This window comes from Eublepharis macularius, chromosome 18, assembly GCF_028583425.1.
Source record: "Eublepharis macularius isolate TG4126 chromosome 18, MPM_Emac_v1.0, whole genome shotgun sequence".
Taxonomy (NCBI): domain Eukaryota; kingdom Metazoa; phylum Chordata; class Lepidosauria; order Squamata; family Eublepharidae; genus Eublepharis; species Eublepharis macularius.
In genome coordinates, this window is record NC_072807.1 from 31,108,333 (window position 1) to 31,129,448 (window position 21,116).

The 21,116-nt window shown below is 42.8% G+C and overlaps 2 protein-coding genes across 3 annotated transcripts; both read left to right on the plus strand.

Annotated features, from left to right (window-relative positions):
• The first annotated feature begins 1,050 nt into the window (after positions 1 to 1,050).
• Positions 1,051 to 7,752, plus strand: TRIM69 (tripartite motif containing 69). Of its 2 annotated transcripts, XM_055002897.1 has the most exons (6): positions 1,051 to 1,548; positions 2,892 to 2,987; positions 3,662 to 3,895; positions 4,423 to 4,445; positions 5,705 to 5,829; positions 7,208 to 7,752. In XM_055002897.1, the coding sequence occupies exons 1-6, from the start codon at positions 1,051 to 1,053 to the stop codon at positions 7,750 to 7,752; spliced, it is 1,521 nt and encodes a 506-aa protein (XP_054858872.1). The 2 variants fall into 2 exon arrangements, with proteins under 2 accessions (XP_054858872.1, XP_054858873.1); XM_055002898.1 differs by lacking the exon at positions 4,423 to 4,445 and having other exon boundaries at positions 1,162 to 1,548; positions 3,662 to 3,938; positions 5,737 to 5,829.
• A 1,508-nt stretch (positions 7,753 to 9,260) lies between these two features.
• On the plus strand, positions 9,261 to 17,227 carry TERB2 (telomere repeat binding bouquet formation protein 2). The gene is made up of 7 exons (XM_055002299.1): positions 9,261 to 9,324; positions 11,125 to 11,206; positions 12,696 to 12,835; positions 13,030 to 13,091; positions 15,192 to 15,259; positions 16,550 to 16,638; positions 17,082 to 17,227. Exons 1-7 carry the CDS (start codon positions 9,261 to 9,263, stop codon positions 17,225 to 17,227), a joined length of 651 nt encoding a protein of 216 aa, XP_054858274.1.
• Positions 17,228 to 21,116: the final 3,889 nt, after the last annotated feature.

Sequence of the window (21,116 nt, forward strand, 5' to 3'; positions counted from 1 at the left end):
TTTTACTTATTTTTTGTTTTGTTTTTTAGAGAATGTTTATGATGCCTCCGAGTCCAAGGAACCTGCCTAAGGCAGTTTACAAAACTAGTATCTTCTTTCAGCTTCAGCCCTCCTGCATGTAAAATATGAGAAATTATATCAGTGTACCTAGCAGGATTGTATTTCACTTTGCACAGGATTGCACTGGTGTTTTTTTTTTAAAGAGCAGAAAAAACGTTCAAGTACCAGACTGCTACTAGTGTAAATAGCAATGTGGACTTAGCACACTAGAGATTCATAGCCCACTCAGAGTCAAGCTACAAGTGATTCCTGACACAGGTTGGACACTTGTCAGCTTCCCTCAAGTTTTTATGGGAAATGTAGGCATCCTGTTCTTGCAGCTGTAATGGAGAGCCAAGCTGTAAAACCAGGATGCCTACATTTCCCATCAAAACTTGAGGTAAGCTGACAAGTATCCAACCTGTGTCAGGCGTCACTTGTAGCTTGGCTCTCAGGGTCATGTGCTGGCATGCCAATGAAGAACAAGGAAAGTGGCTTTGCTCTGGGCAGCAGCCAAATTTAAACAAGAAGCTGGGTGAATGCATATTCCCACAGATGAGATCTTTTCGCCTTGTCAGCATCACATTGAAATTCAGCTTTGCTGAATTTAGCGCTGGAAGGCCAGTCTCACAATAAGAGAGTTTTGCTATAATCAAGGGCAAGGTGGGGAAGCTCAGGGAACTCAAAGGAGAGGTCGCACAATTTGGAAATCCTCTCCCCACAAATTCCTCCCCTTCCAGCATTTTTCAGAGCTTGAGCAGACTTCTTCCCTCTTTCTGTTGAACAGTCTCTGCTCATCTGAACATCCATGTCTCAGTCCTTACCAGACCATTGTTTTGTTATTCTTTGGGCTAATTTACTGGTCATTTTACAGTTAGATGAAGCTACCGCACCACCTTTATGATGTTTTCAGATTATGCATGACATCTGTACCATATGACAGGAATGAAGATCTCGTTCCACTGCTTTTTCTTCCAACAGTATGAACCTGTCACAAATTTTCCCTCCGCCATGTCCTCTTCTACCAGTAGAAACCCTTCCACAACCTCACTTACTTCCGCCAATGAAAGAGAACCAAGCCCTGTCATCCACAGCTCATCTGAGTCATCATGGGATGTGCAAATGGAAGATTTCACCAAGGAGCTAACCTGCATTCTGTGTCTGGAATTGTTCCGAGAGCCAATGATCCTGCCCTGCGGCCATAACTTTTGCAAACTGTGTATCGAGAACATATGGCTAAAAAGAGGAGTGTTTGTCTGCCCAGAGTGCCAAATGAGGTTTTTGGACAAAAGGTATGTAGAGAACACAGTGCTGCAGAAAATGGTGGATAAGCTCAAGGGCTCTCACGTGGGGAGCTCCCAGCAAAAGTGCATCGAACACAATGAACCAGTGACGCTCTACTGGAAGCCACGTGGGAAACTAGCCTGCTTCAGCTGCCGAGAAGCTCAGAAACCCAAAGACCAAAGCACCCAGTTCCTTCTCATCCCAGACGCTGTGCAGATCTATACGGTAATTGATACACAAATGGCAGCTCAGATTTTTGGGCTGGATCCTCCAGACGAAAGTGGGAGTTTCCATTGATTCCCCCACCCCACTGCAGACCTCCCTTTTCACTCCCCAAGGTCCCATATTCAGGAAGATTGGTGGGATGCAATAGGAAGGGGAATTCAGTTTGGTGTAGTAGTTAAGAGCGGCAGGACTCTCATCTGGAGAGCTGGGTGTGATTCCCCACTTCTCTGCTTAAAGCCAGCTGGGCGACCTTGGGTCAGTCACAGCTCTCTCGGAGCTCTCTCAGCCCCACCCACCTCACAGGGTGTTTTGTTGTGAGGATAATAACAACACACTTTGTAAACCTCTCTGAGTGGGCGTTAAGTTGTCCTGAAGGGGGTATATAACTCAAATGTTGTTGTTATTATTGTCATTATTATCATTATTATTTGCTGAAAGAAGATTAGTATTAATCAGAAGCACCTTAACAGCTATTACAAATAGTATATCATGCCGAAATTGCTGTTAAAAGTTGCAATCCAGACTATCTCTTGCAATTAGACATGAGTCCATTGGTTTCAAAAGATTTTACTGAATATAAACAACCATTATAGTCCACTGGCCAAGATGCAATATCCTGGCTGGTACACAGGTATTGTTACGAATGAAGGTAAAGGTTAAGGTACAGAATAGCATAGCCCAGCAAATCCCATCCTCCCCCCACAGTTCTCAAAACAAACGGCTTGAAGCTGAGAGAGTGAAACTTTCCCAGGGCTGGAAAGACTGTAGTCAAAACATTCCTCTTCTTTGAGATAACTGTTACTGGACTGCTTGTCACCTGCAAAAGAAGAGCTTAAAACACTGGCAGGATTAAAATGGAGTCTCTCTGGTCAGAACACATAAGGAACTTATGTCAGACCTAGAGTAGCTTACCATTTCTCAATTCAGTCCACAGAGGCCAATTAGGCTGACGTCCATTGACATCCAGTAAGCCTTACAAATGGTTCAGCTGATATCTGGATCATATTTGGACCCCCATCCAACACTGTAGCTGTCACCCATGCATCTCGTAGGCCTGCTGTAATGATGGATTTCTTTATGCACATTTTGTTTCCGGGGAGATAACGCAAGACCCCGCCCCTCATAATACCTGGTAAGCCCCCAGCTTCTTTTGAGGATTGTATTATAAAGAATCTCCCTGTGTTGGTATCTTCTAAAAGTACAAAGTGGGGTGCACTCTACTCCATTACAGTATTTCAGTTTTTCATGCAGCTCGTTCATGATGTTCATGGCATGACCTAGGTGTGAATGACCTGCTTCTCAGGATACCTACCAGAATAACCATTGCAGCGTTTTCTCCGCAGGAAAAAATGATCTCAATGAGAATTCAACTGAGGTCTATCTTAGTGAAGTTAGAGGCATTGAAGAATGCTCAAGAAGTGAATATTTCTAATCATAAGGTAAGTAGCATCAATGCAGAAGCCCCTACTAGAATATCTATTAGTTTGCAGTCCCTCTTGTTCGTTATATGGGACTGGCTGCTTAGAGCATAGAATTCTGATATTTTACCAACAGCGCTGGCTGCTAGTTAGTTTCTCAGGAAATTCAAAATACTAGCTTCAAAGCCCTATGCTGTAAGGTCAGGTATTTTGAAGAGTGCCTGCTCCTGTACATTTCAGTCATCAGGTTTTGCTGTCTCTGCATGTCTGAGATGCCATGATGGTCATATAGAGTAGGGCCTTTTCTGTGGTGGCACAGATTCTAGATTTCGTCCCCAAGGACGGTCCACTTTGCCTCCTCTTTGGTAAAGCGCAGGTGTTTTGGGGACCTAGAAAATCTTAAAATATGCCTCGTTGCCACCAGTTATTTTTCTAGGTCTTTGTTACCTTTAAATAAGCGCCTCTTTGAAATGTGGTGCATTCTTAATATTGTCCCCTGCCTGTTTTATTGTGACTTGAACATCAGTTGCTTTCTTGTAGGGCAGAAATAGAAAGTTTTTAATAACAGAAATTAATAATAAAATATAAAATATCTTAACTCTTACAATCAAAAAGCAAAGGTGTCAACTGTTGCTTGTTGCTGTCTTCACCAAATACATTTTATGCCTAATAAATTTTCTTATGTACATTTCCAGGAGAACAAATTGCAACTTCAATACCACATCTCCTTGGAATTCCTAAAACTGCACCAGTTTCTTCATTGCAAGGAGAAAATGTTAATTAAACAGTTAAAGGAAGAGGGTGATATCCTCCTCCAGGAAATGGAGGCAAATTTAAACCGACTCCAAGACCAGTCACAGAATGCTAAGGATACCATGGGACACATTCAGTCCAGGTTATACCAGCCGAATTCTGCTAGCTTCCTAAAAGTAAGGAATCCATACCTGACAGCACATCTTTGGCTGATTCCGCGCACGTTGGATAATGCACTTTCAATGCACTTTATCAATCGTTTGAGGTGGATTTTTTGTTCCGCACACAAAAAAAATCCATTCCAAATGATCTATAAAGAGGATTGGAGTGCATTATCCAACATGTGCAGAATCACTCTTTGTCTGAAATATTGTTCCTGGGTTGATCCGTAAGCGTAAGAGACACTGTCCAAACACACTAAGGGGTGGACACATTTGCCTCTATCAATGGCTGTTAGCCAAATGGGATGTCTGTGTTTGGAGGCAGTGTACTCTCAAGTACCATTGAGTATGGTGGAGAGGGTGGATAACAGCAGGGAAGGCCATTTGCCTTCATGCCCTGCGTGTGGGTTTTGAGGAAACACCTGCATTTTGCGCCCTAAAAAAACAAGCCAATTTGTGTGCTCTGTTATGCACAAACCACCCATATTCTAAAGAAAGTCAGTTTGTAATCAGCTCTATTTTTCTCTCCTTCTCTCTGACAGGAAATAGAAATGTTCATGGACCGGTAAGTCAGTGTGAGTCTATGGCAGGTGTTTTCAAATGATCGTATCAATCCACCCTTGTAGCGCAGATGAATGTATTTACAGGAGCCACTTCTGGGTTTTTCCCTGTAGGCAGAGATTGGCATCCCCCCTCCTTTGCTCTCATAACAACACTTGTATGCGGTTCAGAAGCCACCTAGGCAGGCTTTGGGTTTAAAACAAAAAAACGCATTTTCAGGTGTCTGGCACACTTATCCTGCGAAATGATTATGGGTCTGGGCGGGACATGTACAATATGCCATTTTTCATTTATTTTTGTATACATATTTATTTGGGTTGCATCTCTGCTAATCTTCCCATGTTGTTGGTTTCTTGTGTGCCATATCACACTGCTGATACATTTCTCATGATTTTTATATAATTCTAGTATCATTTTTATACCATGTATTACTCACAATTTTAGGATATTTTAATGCCATTTATACTGTTATGCTTATCTCACTTCTCCGAGCGGTGAAAAGTTCCAGGGCCAGCGCATATTTGGGTGGCTTCCTTTTGGAGGAAAGAGCAGTGGAGACTTCGGACATTTTTGCAATATTTGCTGAATTTATAAATATACAGGTAGAGCATAGGTGGAGGCCAAGAGGCGTTCTTATAGGGCAAAACATCTGTTACCCCCACCAGATTCCAGAGGGAGAGAGAGAGAGAAAGAGAGAATGCACCTTTGATGTGCTTCATCCAACATGCACAGCAATGGCTGATGGCTTCTTGATCAAAGCCATTCAGTCACATTAAAGGATATTACCTCCAGCAATTAATTAGCCCATGCTGAGTATGATTATTCCATTCAGATAGCTATGTCCAGTCATTCAGTTCTGGGGCTCCATTTCACTGGCGATTTCCACCTGCTGTTTATTCACCCAAGCACAGGCCTCCTCCCTTCAAATGGGGAGGAGAGAGGGCTCACCTTTTCCTAGCTCTTGTAGATATTTTACAGAGCTATCAGGGGACCACCTCCCATTGAGGAGGCTTACAGTTCTTTTATTACCAGTCAAGCCCCATACTATGACAAAACCATTCAAAATACAGACAAACCATTCAAAATACAGACAATACCATTCAAAATCAGAGCTCTGGTGCATACAAGAATGGCAGAAACTGTCTCATAACTTTAACCATGTAATAATATTTGAATCACTGAATATTTTCTAGAGCAATCCCCCCCTCCCCTCCCTGCACTATCGCAGCCTGCTAATGGTAGCTCCGCTAATTGTCTGTGCAGGGTGGAGAAGAAAGCACACCATTCCTCTCTAGGTGAATTGGTCTCAGGATCTGTAAACACAGGGCACTTCAAAGGACCAGTGCAATACATGGTGTGGAAGGAAATGAAGTCCATCCTCAGCCCAGGTAAGGCTGGATCCCGGTTGGTGTGGAAAGTACTGACAAGTTGCAGGTGACTTATGGCAACCGTGTAGAGTTTTCTAGACATTGCCTGCCTCTGTGTAACAGAGGTGTCCTTGGTGGTCTCCCATCCAAGTACTAATCAGGGCTGACCCTGCGTCCCTTCTGAGCTCTCACAAGATCGAGCTAGCATGGATACCCATAGTTAAATCAAACCAAAGTGGATTAAACACAAGGTCATGTTACAGCTATGTTCAGAATTCCGCTTGTTCTTTAAGAAAATGAAACTAAAACCAACCTCACTCATTTAATTTAGAAGTTTCAGAGGAAAGGTGGCTGTGCTTTTTGGAGCAGCAATTCTGTTTGTGTAATAATTTCATTACTGGAAATATTTATGTTTATACTAGGGAGAGGAAAGACTTCTTTCAGTTAAAGGACACGAGGAGGCACGCAAATAAACAAGTGCTAATTTTAAAATTATTTGACAATTATTTTAGAGAATGAGACCCAAGCTTAGTGAGACAGTAGGAGATCTGTGAATGGATCTTGTGAGGATTCTTTTAGGTTACAGGGCAGGTGGTGGGTTTAAACCAGTAAAGAAACAGAATTTGATCTAATTTAATCAGGGCTCATTTCGAGGGAGAACACGGAGGAACGCAGTTCCGGCAGTTCCCCAAAGAGGTCACGTCAGGTGGCCCCACCCACTTGACTCAGCCATTTTAGGCCTGTTTCAGCCTGGATTGGGGCTGAAACGGCCCAGATCGGGCCTCTGATGGGCGGCGGATCGCTCTCCCACTCAGCAGCGGCCCAACCCTGACCATTTTGGGCCCCCTTATAGCCATTTTCAGCCCCCCTTTGCCATTTTGGGCCCAATTTCGGCCCTGAATGGCCAGAATTGGGTGCAAAACAGCCAGGATAGGTGATGCCAGGGGGTGTGGCATATGCAAATCAGTTATGCCAACGACACACTTCCGGCGATGGCAAGGGGTGTGGCATATGCTAATGAGTTATGCTAATGAGTTCCTCCAGCTCTTTTTCTACGAAATGACCCCTGAATTTATGTATTTGGTGCATTTTTAAAACACCCTTCTTCTGCGGGAATGTATGTGGTTCTCCTCTCCTCCATTTTATCATCACAACAAGCCCGCAAAGCATGTTAGGGTAAGAGCCATTAGCTCGTCGTCATTGTAAGTTTCTTGGCTGAGTGGCATTTGAGCCGATGTCTCCCCACCTAGTTCAGCACTCTAGCCGCTCTACCACACAGGCGCAGCATACTATGTTTTGCGCAGTAAACTCCAGAGTGCCTTTTCCGTAAATCGTAATGAGCACTTTTTTCAATTGCTTTCCTATGCCTCAATTATTCTTTGGCTTCTTTATTAACCAGATATTTCCTTCCTGACTCTGGATCCCACAACGGCACATCCCAACCTGGTTCTTTCTGAAGATTTGACCTGTGTGAGACATGATGATTCAAAGCAATCGCTGCCAGACACCCCAGAGAGATTTGACAGCAGCGTTTCTGTCTTGGGGTCCAAAGGGTTTACTTCTGGGAAGTATTACTGGGAAGTGAAGGTGGAGCACAAGACCAAGTGGACTTTGGGAGTTGTCAAAGAGGGCATTAACCGTAAAGGCAATTATGCATTGTCACCCAAAGCTGGCTACTGGCTTATAAAGCTAAGGAACAAGAACGAGTTGAAGGCTGTAGATACGCCTCCACGCTGCCTCACCCTGTCCAGCGTCCTCTGCAGAGTTGGGGTGTATCTGGATTACGAGGGGGGTCAGGTGTCCTTTTACAACGCTGACAGACTGACTCACATCTACACTTTTATGGACCATTTTACAGAGAAGCTTTACCCCTACTTCTGTCCATGTCTGAACGAATCTGGGGAAAACAGAGATCCACTGAAAATTGTGACTTTCAACCTGTAGATGGGCCGTGAGCAAGAAGTCCGCACGCAAATCTCTTATGATTTGAATCTGTTGAGTGATAAAATGGAAGACCAGAGCCAGGGGACCTCAACCTGATGAACAGAGTCAGCTGGTATCCCTGGACTTCTTTAGGGATCTGACTCAAGCCCTAATGCAGGAGTGACTTCTATCTATCTCTTCGTAATTGTGTGACGTTGGAGGGGAGTTGTGAGTTTGAGGAGAATGCTTGTACTAACCGCTCTTCGAAATAATAGCAGCAAAACATTCCATGGTGTTAATTTTGCAAAATAATTTTAACCTCTGTATAAATTGTCTACCTATATATTTATTTATTTTTAAAATTAACCTTAGATAAGTTGAGTAGAGGAAAACACAAAGGAGGATGTCTTATTCAGAACAGAAATAAAAATAACAAAATTTGATACTGTGCAATGACTGGAGTTTGTACAGTTAAAAAGTCTCCAATAACTGTTCGGTATCCCCCAATTCTTAAAACTTTCATGCATCCTTTGTCTTGCTTTGACTAAATCCAACAAAAGAACAATAATCTCAATTTTACACTTATGTTGGTCAGCCTCAGAGGGGCAAGTATTTATGTTTGCTCCTTGCATGCTTTAACCCAGTTTTGGGCTAAATAAATGATTAATTAGATTAATTAAATGGTTAATTAGATTAATTAAATTACTAATTTGGATGGATTTATGCTAGAACGTGTGGTGATAAATCAAGCCCTGAATTTCACCATCAACTTGTACGTACAGAGACAGAGAGACAAATGTGTTTGTAGACGGATATGTGCATACGTAACTAGATACTGTATTGAAATATAATTGATACTGGTTGTACTAATCTCATACTGTGTAATCCGCCTCGAGTCTCCGTTAGAAAGGCAGACTATAAATGACATAAATAAATAAATAGATTAGCAGTCGGTCACACAGATACATATGCAGACAGAAAGACAGATGTGTAGGTGATTAGCTGGATAATAAGTCACTCAGTGCTGTCATACACTGAAACTAAGCAGGTTGAAACGCTGCCAGTATCCAGATGGGAGACTTCCTAGGCCGCCCCACAGAGGGTTGACAACTTTTCAAACTGCCCCTGTGGCCATCTCTTTCCCAACAAGGTGAGCTGCCCTCCCAACTGGCTGGCTAGCCCAACTTTCATCTGTAACTTCTTGCCATGAAAAGCTTCACCAGCAGATCAAACCGCTGTGAAAAAAAATGGGAGCAGGCCAGGCCTTTTTTCTGATCAGTTGGCAACCCCCCATCCCTATGGAAGCTATCAGGAGCTCTTGTAGTGTGTGTGTTCAGGGGGGAGAATACTGTCTGTGCCTTCTTAGCGATCACACATTGTGTATACACACAGTGGAATCTGTGTGTGTGTTGTAGTGATTACATGTGAGACAAGCACAGTGCGAGAAGTGGGCGGAGCGATGCCCCTTGTGACCCACTTGAGGGCTCCAAAGAAAAGGCGGGAAAGTGTGGAGGCGGCCTCAGAGCAAAATGTTTGGCGGCTGCCGGGGCTGGTTCTCCCAAAGTGTGGCCCGTGAGCTCTGTGACCTCTGGGGTGAGGGAAACCTGGCTGCTAGGGGAAGAGAGACACAAATTTCCCTCAGCAAGACTAACCCCAATGAGTGAGAAATGAAGGGAAAGACACAGTTATGCCCCATACAACTACTTAAAAATAATAACAATAATTTTATTGAGGGCGAATCAAGGCAAAATACAGTTAAAAACAGAGATATACCGCCCAATTGGCACAAAATTTCAAATTATTAGTATGATGTTCATCTAACGAGGCAGAGAATTCCTGACAAGATTAGTAAAATATTAGTATAGAAAATGCTTATTTTCAGTCAGCCAGCAGGCTGTGGCTGACAGTGTTGTTTAGTGGTTAGTGTGTCAGAGAAGAACTTGAGAGACCCTTGAAGTTCACTGGATGACTTTGAGGGCCAGTAATTTTCTCTCACACCTACCTCACAAGGTTGTTGTGAGGGTAAAATAGAGGAGCTTTTGGGACAAATGGCAAGATAAAAACAAGATAGTTGAAAATAACACGTTGCAATATGATTTAGTAAACATCCCTTACTTCCAAAGAGACAACAAAGTAGAGCAATAAATCTTTAGTTTTATCAGAGGGCCACGTCCCACAAAGCAGACCGCATGTGGACCTACTACCATAAACGTTGCTCCTCCTAGCCACCTCTCTTGCCTTTGGGTTGGCAACTGGTAGGCCAGCTGTATGGTTGCCAAAAAGCTAGCAAATCTAGCCTGTTGAACTATCTTCAGGAGACCAGATCTGCCCCCAGAGCCTGCAGTCGCTGCTTCGTATTCTGCATAGAGTTTAGGATATACCCCCATTCTTCTCTTTCTCAATCATGCCTCGTTGTGATGGCCTACCCAGAAACAGATTCCTCAGCCTTCAATATGAAAACGACTATATTATACCCCCTATCTTAGGGGGTGATCTAAAGTTGTCATCTTTACAACCAACCTCTGCAATGGTACTTTTAACAACAGCTTGTTGTAGAAGATAAAAGGAAGTTACAGAAGTAATCTAGCTGTGGTAACTAGAAACGTTTCACCAGCTTAATTTCCTGTGTAGAGACTGCCCTCTCCTGGATTGAAGAGATCGTACAATGTTAATTCATTATTGTAACTTCAAGCTCCACTACTATTACACAATATGTGGGGCTGCCTTTGAAGACAATGCTGAATTTTCAGTTGCTGCAGAATGCGGCTACTTATCTCCTGACAAATGTTGAGAGATACAATTGAATTCAGCTTCTATTACATCAACATGCAATTGTGCCGACTGACTGCATGTTTCTCAACCTATTAAACCCTTCACAGCCCACAGTCCCTCATATTTTATAGGTCATGTAGCCCAACCTCCTATTCAGTGTAGGAAATCCAGTCTATTACAACACCTTGGCTGACCAGTCCCTAGGTGTAAACCCCCAGAGAGGGATGCCACCTCATCTAGTTAATTGGTTCCATTGTTGAACCACTCTTACAGTGAAATCCTAAACAGATTTACTACAGTCTAAGCCCATTGATTTAAGGGGGCTTAGACTGGAGTAATTTGGCTTAGGATTTCATTTCAGTAAGTTTCTCCTAACATTTGGCTGCCCTCTTCTGAACATGTTGCAGTTGGTCTATATCTTTCTTAAAATGCAGCACTTTAATTTGACACATATCTCCAAATGAGGGCTCAGTCATACAGAGTAGATTGGAGCTGTACCTTCTAAGTGACCTGCATGCCACGCTTCTATTAATGCAGCCTAAGATCTGGGTACTAAAAGCATACACTATTGAACACTCCAATTCTATGCGACCAAATCAAAACACTGGCATTTTCCTTCAGTTGCTGAAAGGGGAGTGATCACAAATCAAGAGGAAGCCGATTACCTGTTCAGCAGTGACGCTGCCCACCCTGATACGAAAAGGTATATTTGTGTCAAACAGAAACACGAGAAAAAAGACTGTTCAAAGTTTACAAGATAAAAGAGGCTTGCGACTGCACAGATAACATGTAAAAAGAAAGGACAAAATTCTATTTTTTGCCCATTCTCAGGTTCTGTCATTAGCCAGGCTGACATGGGAATTCATCAAACACAGTCTGTTAACTGAACGCTCCTGAAAGCAAAAATGTATTTTGAAACACTTTGCATATAGAAAATAAAAGGCAAAATTTCTAGCCTACCATTCTTCCTCATGTTCCAGCTTTCTACATGAAGCTATTTTTTTGGTATTGAGGATCATTCAGTCATGAAGCCTCTAACTGTAGACCGAACTGGTGCTGTCTAGACGTAGATTTACTCAGGGCTCATTTCGAGGGGGAATGCACAGGAGGAACACAGTTCTGGCAGTTCTCCAAAGAGGTCACATGCCAGGTGGCCCCGCCCACCTGACTCTCAGCCATTTTGGGCCCATTTCGTCCTGGATTGGAGCCAAAACGGCCTGGATCAGGCCTCTGACGGGTGATGGATCACTCTCCTTCTCAACAGCGGCCCGATCCTGACCATTTTGGGCCTCTTTTTGGCCATTTTCAGCCCCTTTTGCCATTTTGGGCCCAATTTTGACCCTGAATGGCCAGGATTGGGTGCAAAACAGCCAGGATAGGTGATGCCAGGGGGTGTGGCATATACAAATCAGTTATGCTAATGAAACATTTCTGGTGATGGCAAGGGGTGTGGCATATGCTAATGAGTTATGCTAATGCGTTCTTCCAGATCTTTTTCTACGAAATAACCCGTGGATTTACTACCTCAGTAAGTGTTACAGGGCCAAATGATATTGGGGGAGCCATAATCAGATTTCCACAACCATAGTTTAGACGTAAAAAGCAGCGTCAGGAGCAGAGGGTAGGATTTGGTTCAGAGCTGTGGTACTGGAGATACAATGGCCAGATCCACGGCACCCCAAATGCCATGGGGTGCCATGATGTCTCGTGGGGTGGGGCCTACTGATGTCTCACTGAATACTGCTACTGGTGGTGGTAGTAGCAGTTGTTCCACATACCACTAAGAATTGGATCCCGTGGAGGATTTCCAAGAACAGAAGAGAGTGGTGATTTCGTTGATCTTACCTGCCCATTACAGATCTGTGACTTCCATGCTGTTTGGTCTTGGGGGTCCTTCTATCCCACAACAGCAGCATTTGGGAGGAGGGTATTTGGAGCTACAGCTGGAGTGAAACAATTGTGCTCCTCTGCCAGAAATCCTTTCCATCAGAGGAAATGGCCACAGGATCCGAGCCAACTGTGAATGTGCGTAGTCACAAGTGGCTTTGTAGACATGGACCTTAACCTCCCCCACCCCAAATAAGTTGGAAATCAACTGTTTCAACATTAATTTAAAGCAATAATGAAAACAATTGCAATTGATGGTTTACTATTTGTTCTTAAAAATATCCCCCCCCTTCTTCCTCCTCTAGAATACATGAGAGCTTAGATTATCTAGAAGACAGAATCGAGGTTTTTCATTCCAATTATCTCAATGCAAGCACCAACTCTGAAATTAAAATCACAGTGCCACTGGGACATTTCCTTCTTCCACCTGCCTGCTTACAAGAAGGTTAGTGGGTGTGTGTGTCTCTCTCCTTGTGGAAATGAATTGTCTGAAACATTACATGTAATCAGCAAATATGCAAAGACCCTAAAGGTTTTTCCTATGTAATGTTACATAAAAGATTGTGCTTGGAAACACATATGCTGTGTGGAAATACATAAAATTGCACTGAGCCATGATTGTTTTTGCATTCAATACAGAAATTAGAAAACAAATTGGCAGTTTTATATGGGAGCAAATAACTGAACCCCTGAAGCCTCAGGTAAGACAAGTATCTTGCATGTAAACAATTCTTAAATTTCTATTTTAAGTTCTCTATTTTGGGTTGTAATTTTGTTGTTTGCAGTTTTAAAATTTTAGTTTTTGTAGACAACATGGAATATTACCTGATTTGAAATCATAATGGCCGTTTCTACACTGTCTCCCCCTCCCCCAAAATAGCGCAAAACTTATGGAACGACACCCCTTCATGGCGCAATTTTCCATCATGACTTCGCTTCGTGGCGCGTTTTCTGACATCATCACACCACGAAGCAAAGTCATATCAGGAAATCGTGCCATGAAGGTGCGTCGTTCCATAAGTTTTGCGCTATTTTTCGGGAGGGGGAGAAGACGCATGAAAACAGCCCTCGATCGCATTTCCTTCCTTTTCTTCTCTTCCTGCTTCACTGCAATGGCTAAGTCTCTCTCTACACGAGACTCCTCAGCACATGTTAATCAAGTGTGAGGAGACTCAATGTTAGCCGGGAAGGGTAGTTTAAAAAGAGAACAGACAGAGATGGTGCCTCAGAGGGTTTGTTAATCTCATCTTCACCTCCTGGCAGGCACTGTCAATTTCACCTCTCCAGTCTAAAACTGTGTGGGATCACAACAACCAGAGGGGAGGGAGGAATGGAAATGGGCTGGAGCTGCCTTTCAGAGACAGGCTTGGACCTGGAGACATTCTAATGGGCTGAAGTTTCCCTTCTGGCATTTCACAGCCCCTTCTTTTGCCCTGCCACTGGCTTTGTCTTTTTAAACTACTCTTCCTGGCTAACATTGCATCTCCTGACATGTGTTCTTCATGTCAGATGTCTCCTGTAGAGAGACTGTAAGAGGATGAGCTATGATCAGTCAGGCCCCTGGTTCAAATTTTGTTTTTGCAACAGACACACTCTGGGCCAAGCTAGAGGTGCAGGTTTTTTTAAAGTTCCCTCAAGTTCCCTGCAGCTACATAGCAGCTTTGGGGAATAGCTGTTAAAAATAGACCCTAAATGGCCTCAGAATGCCTCCGTGGGGGGAGGAGGGGCTCCTCCCTCCCCTCTCAAGATGGTTTCCCCTGTCAAAACAACAGGGGAGGGAGCTTTTTCCGTGTTTTTTTCTGTTCCATGTGGAGTATTCTGTGCACATGGAGCAGTAAGAACAGGGGTGGGGGACTCCTCCCATGCTATAGTGACAGGGATATGGCCTGTGGAGGCATTCTGAGGCCACTTGGGCTCTCTTTTATTTTTTAACAGCCATTAACTTTTTAACTGTTGTATGACTGTGGAAGCCTGAGAGCCAAACTACAAGTGACGTCTGACACAGGTTGGACACTTGTCAGCTTCCCTCAAGTTTTGATGGGAAATGTAGGCGTCCTGGTCTTACAGCTTGGCTCGCCATTACAGCTGTAAGACCAGGATGCCTACATTTCCCATCAAAACTTGAGGGAAGCTGACAAGTGTCCAACCTGTGTCAGGCGTCACTTGTAGCTTGGCTCTGAGTTGAATCTGCAGAACCCAGACCCAAATCTTTAAAAACTTGCATTTGCCCTCTGTGGCTTTAGGCAAGTTTGTCTCCTTTAACTCCCACCTGCAGCAGGGGGCCAATTATACTACTGTAAGGATTACAACAATATAAAGTATGCATGCAAAGTCCTTTGAACGTTGAAAATGCTATATAAAGACCAATAATTAGCTATTTCCATCTAACTGTCCCTTTAGCCTTGTAAAGCTGCAAGTGTGATCCAATACACATAAAAGGCTCTGCATTTTTGCACAAAATGGGACATAGGGCAGCAATGATTCTCCCACAAAGTGGTAAAAGACTCCAGTGCTATAACATTAATCTATGGATTCAAAGCTACTGACCTGATTTTCTAGTTTTCTGGTTTGAATCTCACTCCTACCATGAGCTCAGTAGGTGGCCTTGGATAAGCCACTCCTCTCAGCCCCAGCTTCCCAGCTGTATTGTGGGGATAATAATAACACTAACTTGTTCACCACTCCGAGTCTAGAAGAGCAGTATATAAGTGCAGTATCATCATCATCATCATTATTATTAGAATAAAATCGCATTGTCGATTTTGTGCAGAGCTTTAATGATGATTAGTTAATATCCACAGTCCAGTGATGAAGCGAGGTGTGGCAAGAATGACCAAGAGCCAAACGGCACAAGCGGGTTGGATAAAAGGTACGTTATTCATCAGTTGCGCTTGCCGAGTGACTCCTGGGTTGGGCTTTCGTAGGGCCATGGTTTCAGTCATCACATGCTGTCCTGATTCAGTTATTGCATGCTGATCTCCCTGGTGGAAAGATGGGATAAAATGCAAGATACGCCTATGGATAAGAAATGTGGGACAAAAATTATTTCCTCTTTGAGCATTTGAGAGCAATATTGAAGGCAGGCAGTGCGCTATAGTTCGATTCAGTAGAAAACAGCAAGAGTCCAGTAGCACCTATAAGACTAACAAAATTTGTGGTAGGGTATGAGCTTTTGTGAGTCACAGCTCACTTCTTCAAATCAGAGCTGTGATTCACAAAAGCTCATACCCTACCACAAATTTTGTTACAAGTGCTACTGCACTCTTGCTCTTTTCTACTGCTACAGAAAGACTAATACGGCTACCCATCTTGATCTTTTTCCATAGTCTTATCCAGGAAGTCTCTACAGATTGCCGGTTCCATCTCTGAGGAACAAACTGGTCAAAACAAAATGGAAGTCCAGCGGCAACTTAAAGACCATTCAGTCCAGTGATGATCTATCTGTAATTTCCTGTAAATCTGTGGTTAAGGGGCTTATTTCTCCTATTGTATCTGAACAAGTGAGCTCTGTCTCTTTAAAGCTCATTCTGGAATAAATGTTGTAAGTCTTTAAGGTGCCAATAAATCTATGTTTGTTTTGCTACAATAGACTAACATGGATATCCCACTGGAAAAAACTGATCGAAATGGATTTTGGGTTAGTTTGCTGTCTGCTGTTTATTCCTACAATTTAACTTCTTTTTTTTATTTTTAGAAACTGATACTGTTACACTCAGGGCTTTTTTTCAGCGGAAACACGGTGGAACAGAGTTCCAGAACCTCTTGAAAATGGTCACATGGCTGGTGGCCCCACTCCCTGATCTCCAGACAGAGGGGAGTTTAGAGTGCCCTCCGCACCGCTCAGTGGTGCGGAGGGCAATCTAAACTCCCCTCTGTCTGGAGATCAGGGGACGGGGCCACCAGCCATGTGACCATTTTCTCCGAGGGCATCCCACTGAGTTCCACCATGTCTTTCCCCAGAAAAAAGCCCTGGTTACACTTGATGTTTAACACTGACACGTATGTATTTACATTGTTGGTAATGTTATATATGTGTCATCTTCTACCCAGTGGAGTGTGCATTCCTAAAAAGAGCCACACTCTTCTAAGGTTCATTAAATGTAAAATACAACCCACCCCACTTTACTGGCACAAATAACACAGTTTGCTGTCATTACAGTGAAGGCTATCAGACCCCAGAGACGTCAGAAAGAATGAGTCTGGCTTATGTTCCTCTTCAGGATTATCCATCATGTAATATGGTGACAGGTAAAACGACATGGTTTAGGAATGATTGCTGTTCAATGTGGTGAAATCTGTCTAACATACTTATTAAGCAAACGGTGTGGGTTTCACTTTAGCTTGACTGACACTGTAATCCTACACAGAGTCAATCTAGTCTTAGACAGTAGAATATATTTTTGTTTAAATCTGAAAACATCCCTTTCAACTACAAGCTCTCATCCCTGAAATAGAAGGAAATGTTTGTCTTTGAATTAAGCCTTAGGTAGGGCAAATTAGTGTTTTCACCCACTGGCCCTCCACTCTGGCTCCAACCTAGGCATGATAATATTTGTGATAATAATTTCTTCCTTTGAGCTTAGCCTTGTTTCTTTAGTCTTCCTGTATTTTTGAAAATTGCAATTTCAGAATCTGAAGTGCATGGTATTGTGCTTGTCAACGGTATATACCTCTTCACGTTCATGTTACAGGTTATGATTCGGCTAAAGAGATGAAGAAATTTCTTGGGGAGATACGGGATTTCGTTCCTGGCTGTTCTGGTTACTTGGCATATTGTATACAGAACGAAACTAGTTTTTTCTCTGATAGGAAACCAAAACTGAAACGAAAGTTATAAATAACATCTAATTTTTTATGAAGAGCACACCCAGTTTTTGATTTTTTCCCCTTGTGGTTCCTGTTCTCATTCTGGCAGGTTAGTTTTATTCTGAATTTTGCTAGTACATTTGACAGTATTGTGCTGCTCTTGTTCTGTGTCTAACAGATATGTGACATTTCCTATGTCTCAATAGAATTCAAAATTCTAATTATTAAAGCACTTTTTACATTTTTGTTATTCAAATTATACTGTTATAAATACCCAAAATTGTGCCTCAGTGTGTTCATATTGGCTTCTGTTTTACAGGTAAAAGTTTGGATTTGGAAATATTCTATTTATTATTTACCTGCCTCTCCAGGAACCTGCTCAATGCAGCTTACAAAATAAAAATTAAAAGATATTAAAATCCAGCATTAAAACCCATTCCTGCATAAAAAAATAGACTATAAAAACAGACTATGGACAGCTTAAAATAACAGATTCCAGACTAAAATGGAGTTCAAAGATCAACCCCTTGATTAAAAGCCAGCGTGAACAGAAATCTTTTTGCTTGGCACCTAAAAGAAAGTTGTTTGTGTTGCCTCTTGAGTACCCCTCCGAGTTTCTAGTACTGAATTAGCAATTGTCTTCACAGTTGCTTTGACAATTTACAAAGATCTTTAATTAGACAGGAAGATGTGTTCTGTCTAGGTGTACAAGTCTGAGCAATTCAGTCAGTGTCTTGAGTTTTCTGCCTGAGAGCTAAGCTCCAAGTGATACTAGACACATGTTTTTTTAATGTGTCAGGAATGCAGTTTTACCTGGAAACTGTAGCTGAAGACAGCCTTATGTCCCTAGCGCAGGGAGACTGGGGAGGAAAGAGCTTTTCAAAGACAGTTTGCAAAGACAGAGCCATGTGAGATCACTGTGGGGAGAGGAACTTTAAAATTGTTTTCTTGCTATCTCAGTGGATAAAGGAATAGAGATCAAGGACTCTGAGCCAAGCTACAAGTGACGCCTGACACAGGTTGGACAGTTGTCAGCTTCCCTCAAGTTTTGATGAGAAATGTAGGCGTCCTGGTCTTGCAGCTTGGCTCTCCATTTAATTGAAGTTTACAGAGTGGCAGTCTATGGGAGGGAGAACATGTGGTCGGGAGGGGAGTGCAGGCGTCGGGCTCTTTCCAGGAGCCCCCCTTTCCCTCTGCTGGGTGTGTGTGGGGGGGCAGTTTCTGTAAACTTCAATTAAATGGAGAGCCAAGCTGCAAGACCAGGACACCTACATTTCCCATCAAAACTTGAGGGGAGCTGACAAGTGTCCGACCTGTGTCAGGCGTCCCTTGTAGCTTGGCTCTCTGTCCCTATGGCAGGGGAGGGGAAGAGCTGGTAGTTCATCATAAACTTTCTCAGTTCCCAAGATTAACTCATAAAAGGTGTCCATGGCCTCTAGAGGGCACCCTTTGATAAAGTAGGAGTAATGAAAAAACAACTGTCATCATGTGCGGTTTCTTGAAGAGCCACTTCTAAGCATCCAAAGTGTCCCATCAGAACTCTATCAATGAGATACAAAAAAGTGGAAGAAGGCTGTTTTTACTCAAGAATGTCCATTGTAACTAGTGTGGTTCTGTCATCTGATTTAGAGGTGGGGGAAATGCAAAATAAATAAAGCAGCAAATTGTAGATCAGTAGCTGCATTAATCAGTTGCAATAAAAGTCTGGAGTTTGTGTACTAGTGATAAAAAGACACCTGTATCAAACTTCACAGCCCCCTTTCTAGTCCCCCCACTAAATTTAGAGATAAGTCTCTGTGCTGGAAAAAGGTCATATCAAAATTAACATGAAGAGAAAGAGTTTGCTGTCTCCTGTAAGCTCCAGTTCACATCAGGCTGAGAGGAGAGTCAATAGTGTCATTTTGATGTCTGTCTTTAGGCCAACAATGTTTACCTAGAGAAAGAGGTATTGAGCAAGCTACTGTGTCTGTTAGGAGGAAACTGATAACCACAAGAAAGTAGGAATTTTTTTCAGAAAAACCTGAAGAGGAAATGAACAAGAATAGACATCTTGGTGACACAATATTTTCATGTCAAAAGTCATAACTTAGCAGTCCTGCCCCTAATATTTCTGACAACACCACTTCTGTGTAATACTAAGGCTGTAGGTTCCTAAGTGAGAAAAACAGCAGAGCGTCTGCCCTTTTCTATTATAGCGTATACTGTCTACAGCTTTTTATACATACATGCTTTTTAAAATTATTTATTACCTACCAACCAATTCATTGGCACATTTTTTTAGCCAAGAAAAAGGTTTAAAATCCATTAATTTAAACAATTAGTTGATTAAATGTCGCAGCCCAAATAAAATGTTTTTCTTTAAATGTGGGAGTGGAGAAGTCCCAAGTTGTGCTTTCCACTGTTCAGTATGCAAGAAAGAAACACAAAAATCTATGAATTCTTTAGCCACCATTCAAAATTCCTCTCCGGTCTTTCATTTGGGCTTGACATTTCAGTAGGTGACACCTTCCAAGCAGTAGTTTCAACTTATGCTACGAGACAAGGAAGTCTAACAAAGAAGATGGAAACCAAGAGGGCCTTCCCTGCCCATGGGTGCAGAAATTGTGGCAGGATCAAAAACTATGATTCAACAATGGGCAGACTGAGCTCTTACCAGATACCTGTAGAGCTGTGCATCCTTTTACCTTGATGTGTTCATGTTATATTCCTTTGCTTACTAGCAACTGTCATATTTAGTGATACATGGCCAATTCCAGACAGCCCTCTGCAATCCAAAACGGTGCGTGTTGTCGCGCGTCATTGCATAGAAAACGTGAAATATCGCGTTTTCTCGCGTGAGTTTTGCATGAGGTCGCGCAAAACTCGCGCGAGAAAACGCGATATTTCGCGTTTTCCGCGCGATGACGCGCGACAACGCCCAACGTTTCGGATTGCAGAGGGCCGTCTGGAATCGGCCCATGTCACTGCCCTCCTAACCCCACTGTCTATACCGCACTTGAGGTCAAATGCAGACCTTCACATGAATGAATGTGTAGCGGTGAGAAGCAAGAACAACATGGATGATCCTAACCTTTCGCTCCTCCACATATCCAAAGAAGGTCTGAAACATGTTTCTCTTGATAATATAATCATAATGATGATAGTGGATCTGATTCAAAGCCCTGTGGTACAATGAGATCTCTAACCAGTTTTCCTGTGGTTTCGGTGTCCAGCTGTTTCAAGTCTTCTCCAAACTTCCTTTCAATGTTTTTGCCCATTTGTTATCTTTCCATGGTTTGCTTGTCTTTTCTTCATGCTTTCTCAAACCACCTTTAATCCGAGTTTAAGAAAGCAGCGAGGAACAATGAGGAAGCCTTGGAAAAACAACAAATGGACAACCATGTTGTGAAGAAGCCAGGAGAAAAAAGTTCTGCACCCAAGCCAAAGGAAAAACTCTGTGGGAAAGACCCAAACAGCTGAAGTCCTGCTAACTGGAAGCGTGATAGATTTTGTACCCCACTGTCTAGTTGACAACCCTGTCCAAAGGTGGAGGATAGACACTATTCAAATTGACCCAATGTTTCAAGTAGCATGCCAGAGTCATTCTGCCTGGCAGTGCCTCCACAGGGTGTGAGGGTAAACCAAGACTCATGACGCCAAAACAATGCATCATCACCATAAAATGCCTTGGCAGGATAGGTGGGGCTCTCTCTGGGCGCACATCTAAGTCCCCTGTCTCCTGTAACCTTTTGACCTTGAGTCTGCTGTAAAGACAGATGAAAATGCAAATCCACGAACACACCTCGATTTCCTTATTGTCATAAATGCTACCTTTCATAATTATTACACAATTACAATAATACCAACCATTACTCACTGACAAGCACTTACAGAACATGGAAGGAGATTTCTAGAGAAAATTACCACGAAAGTCAAACAGC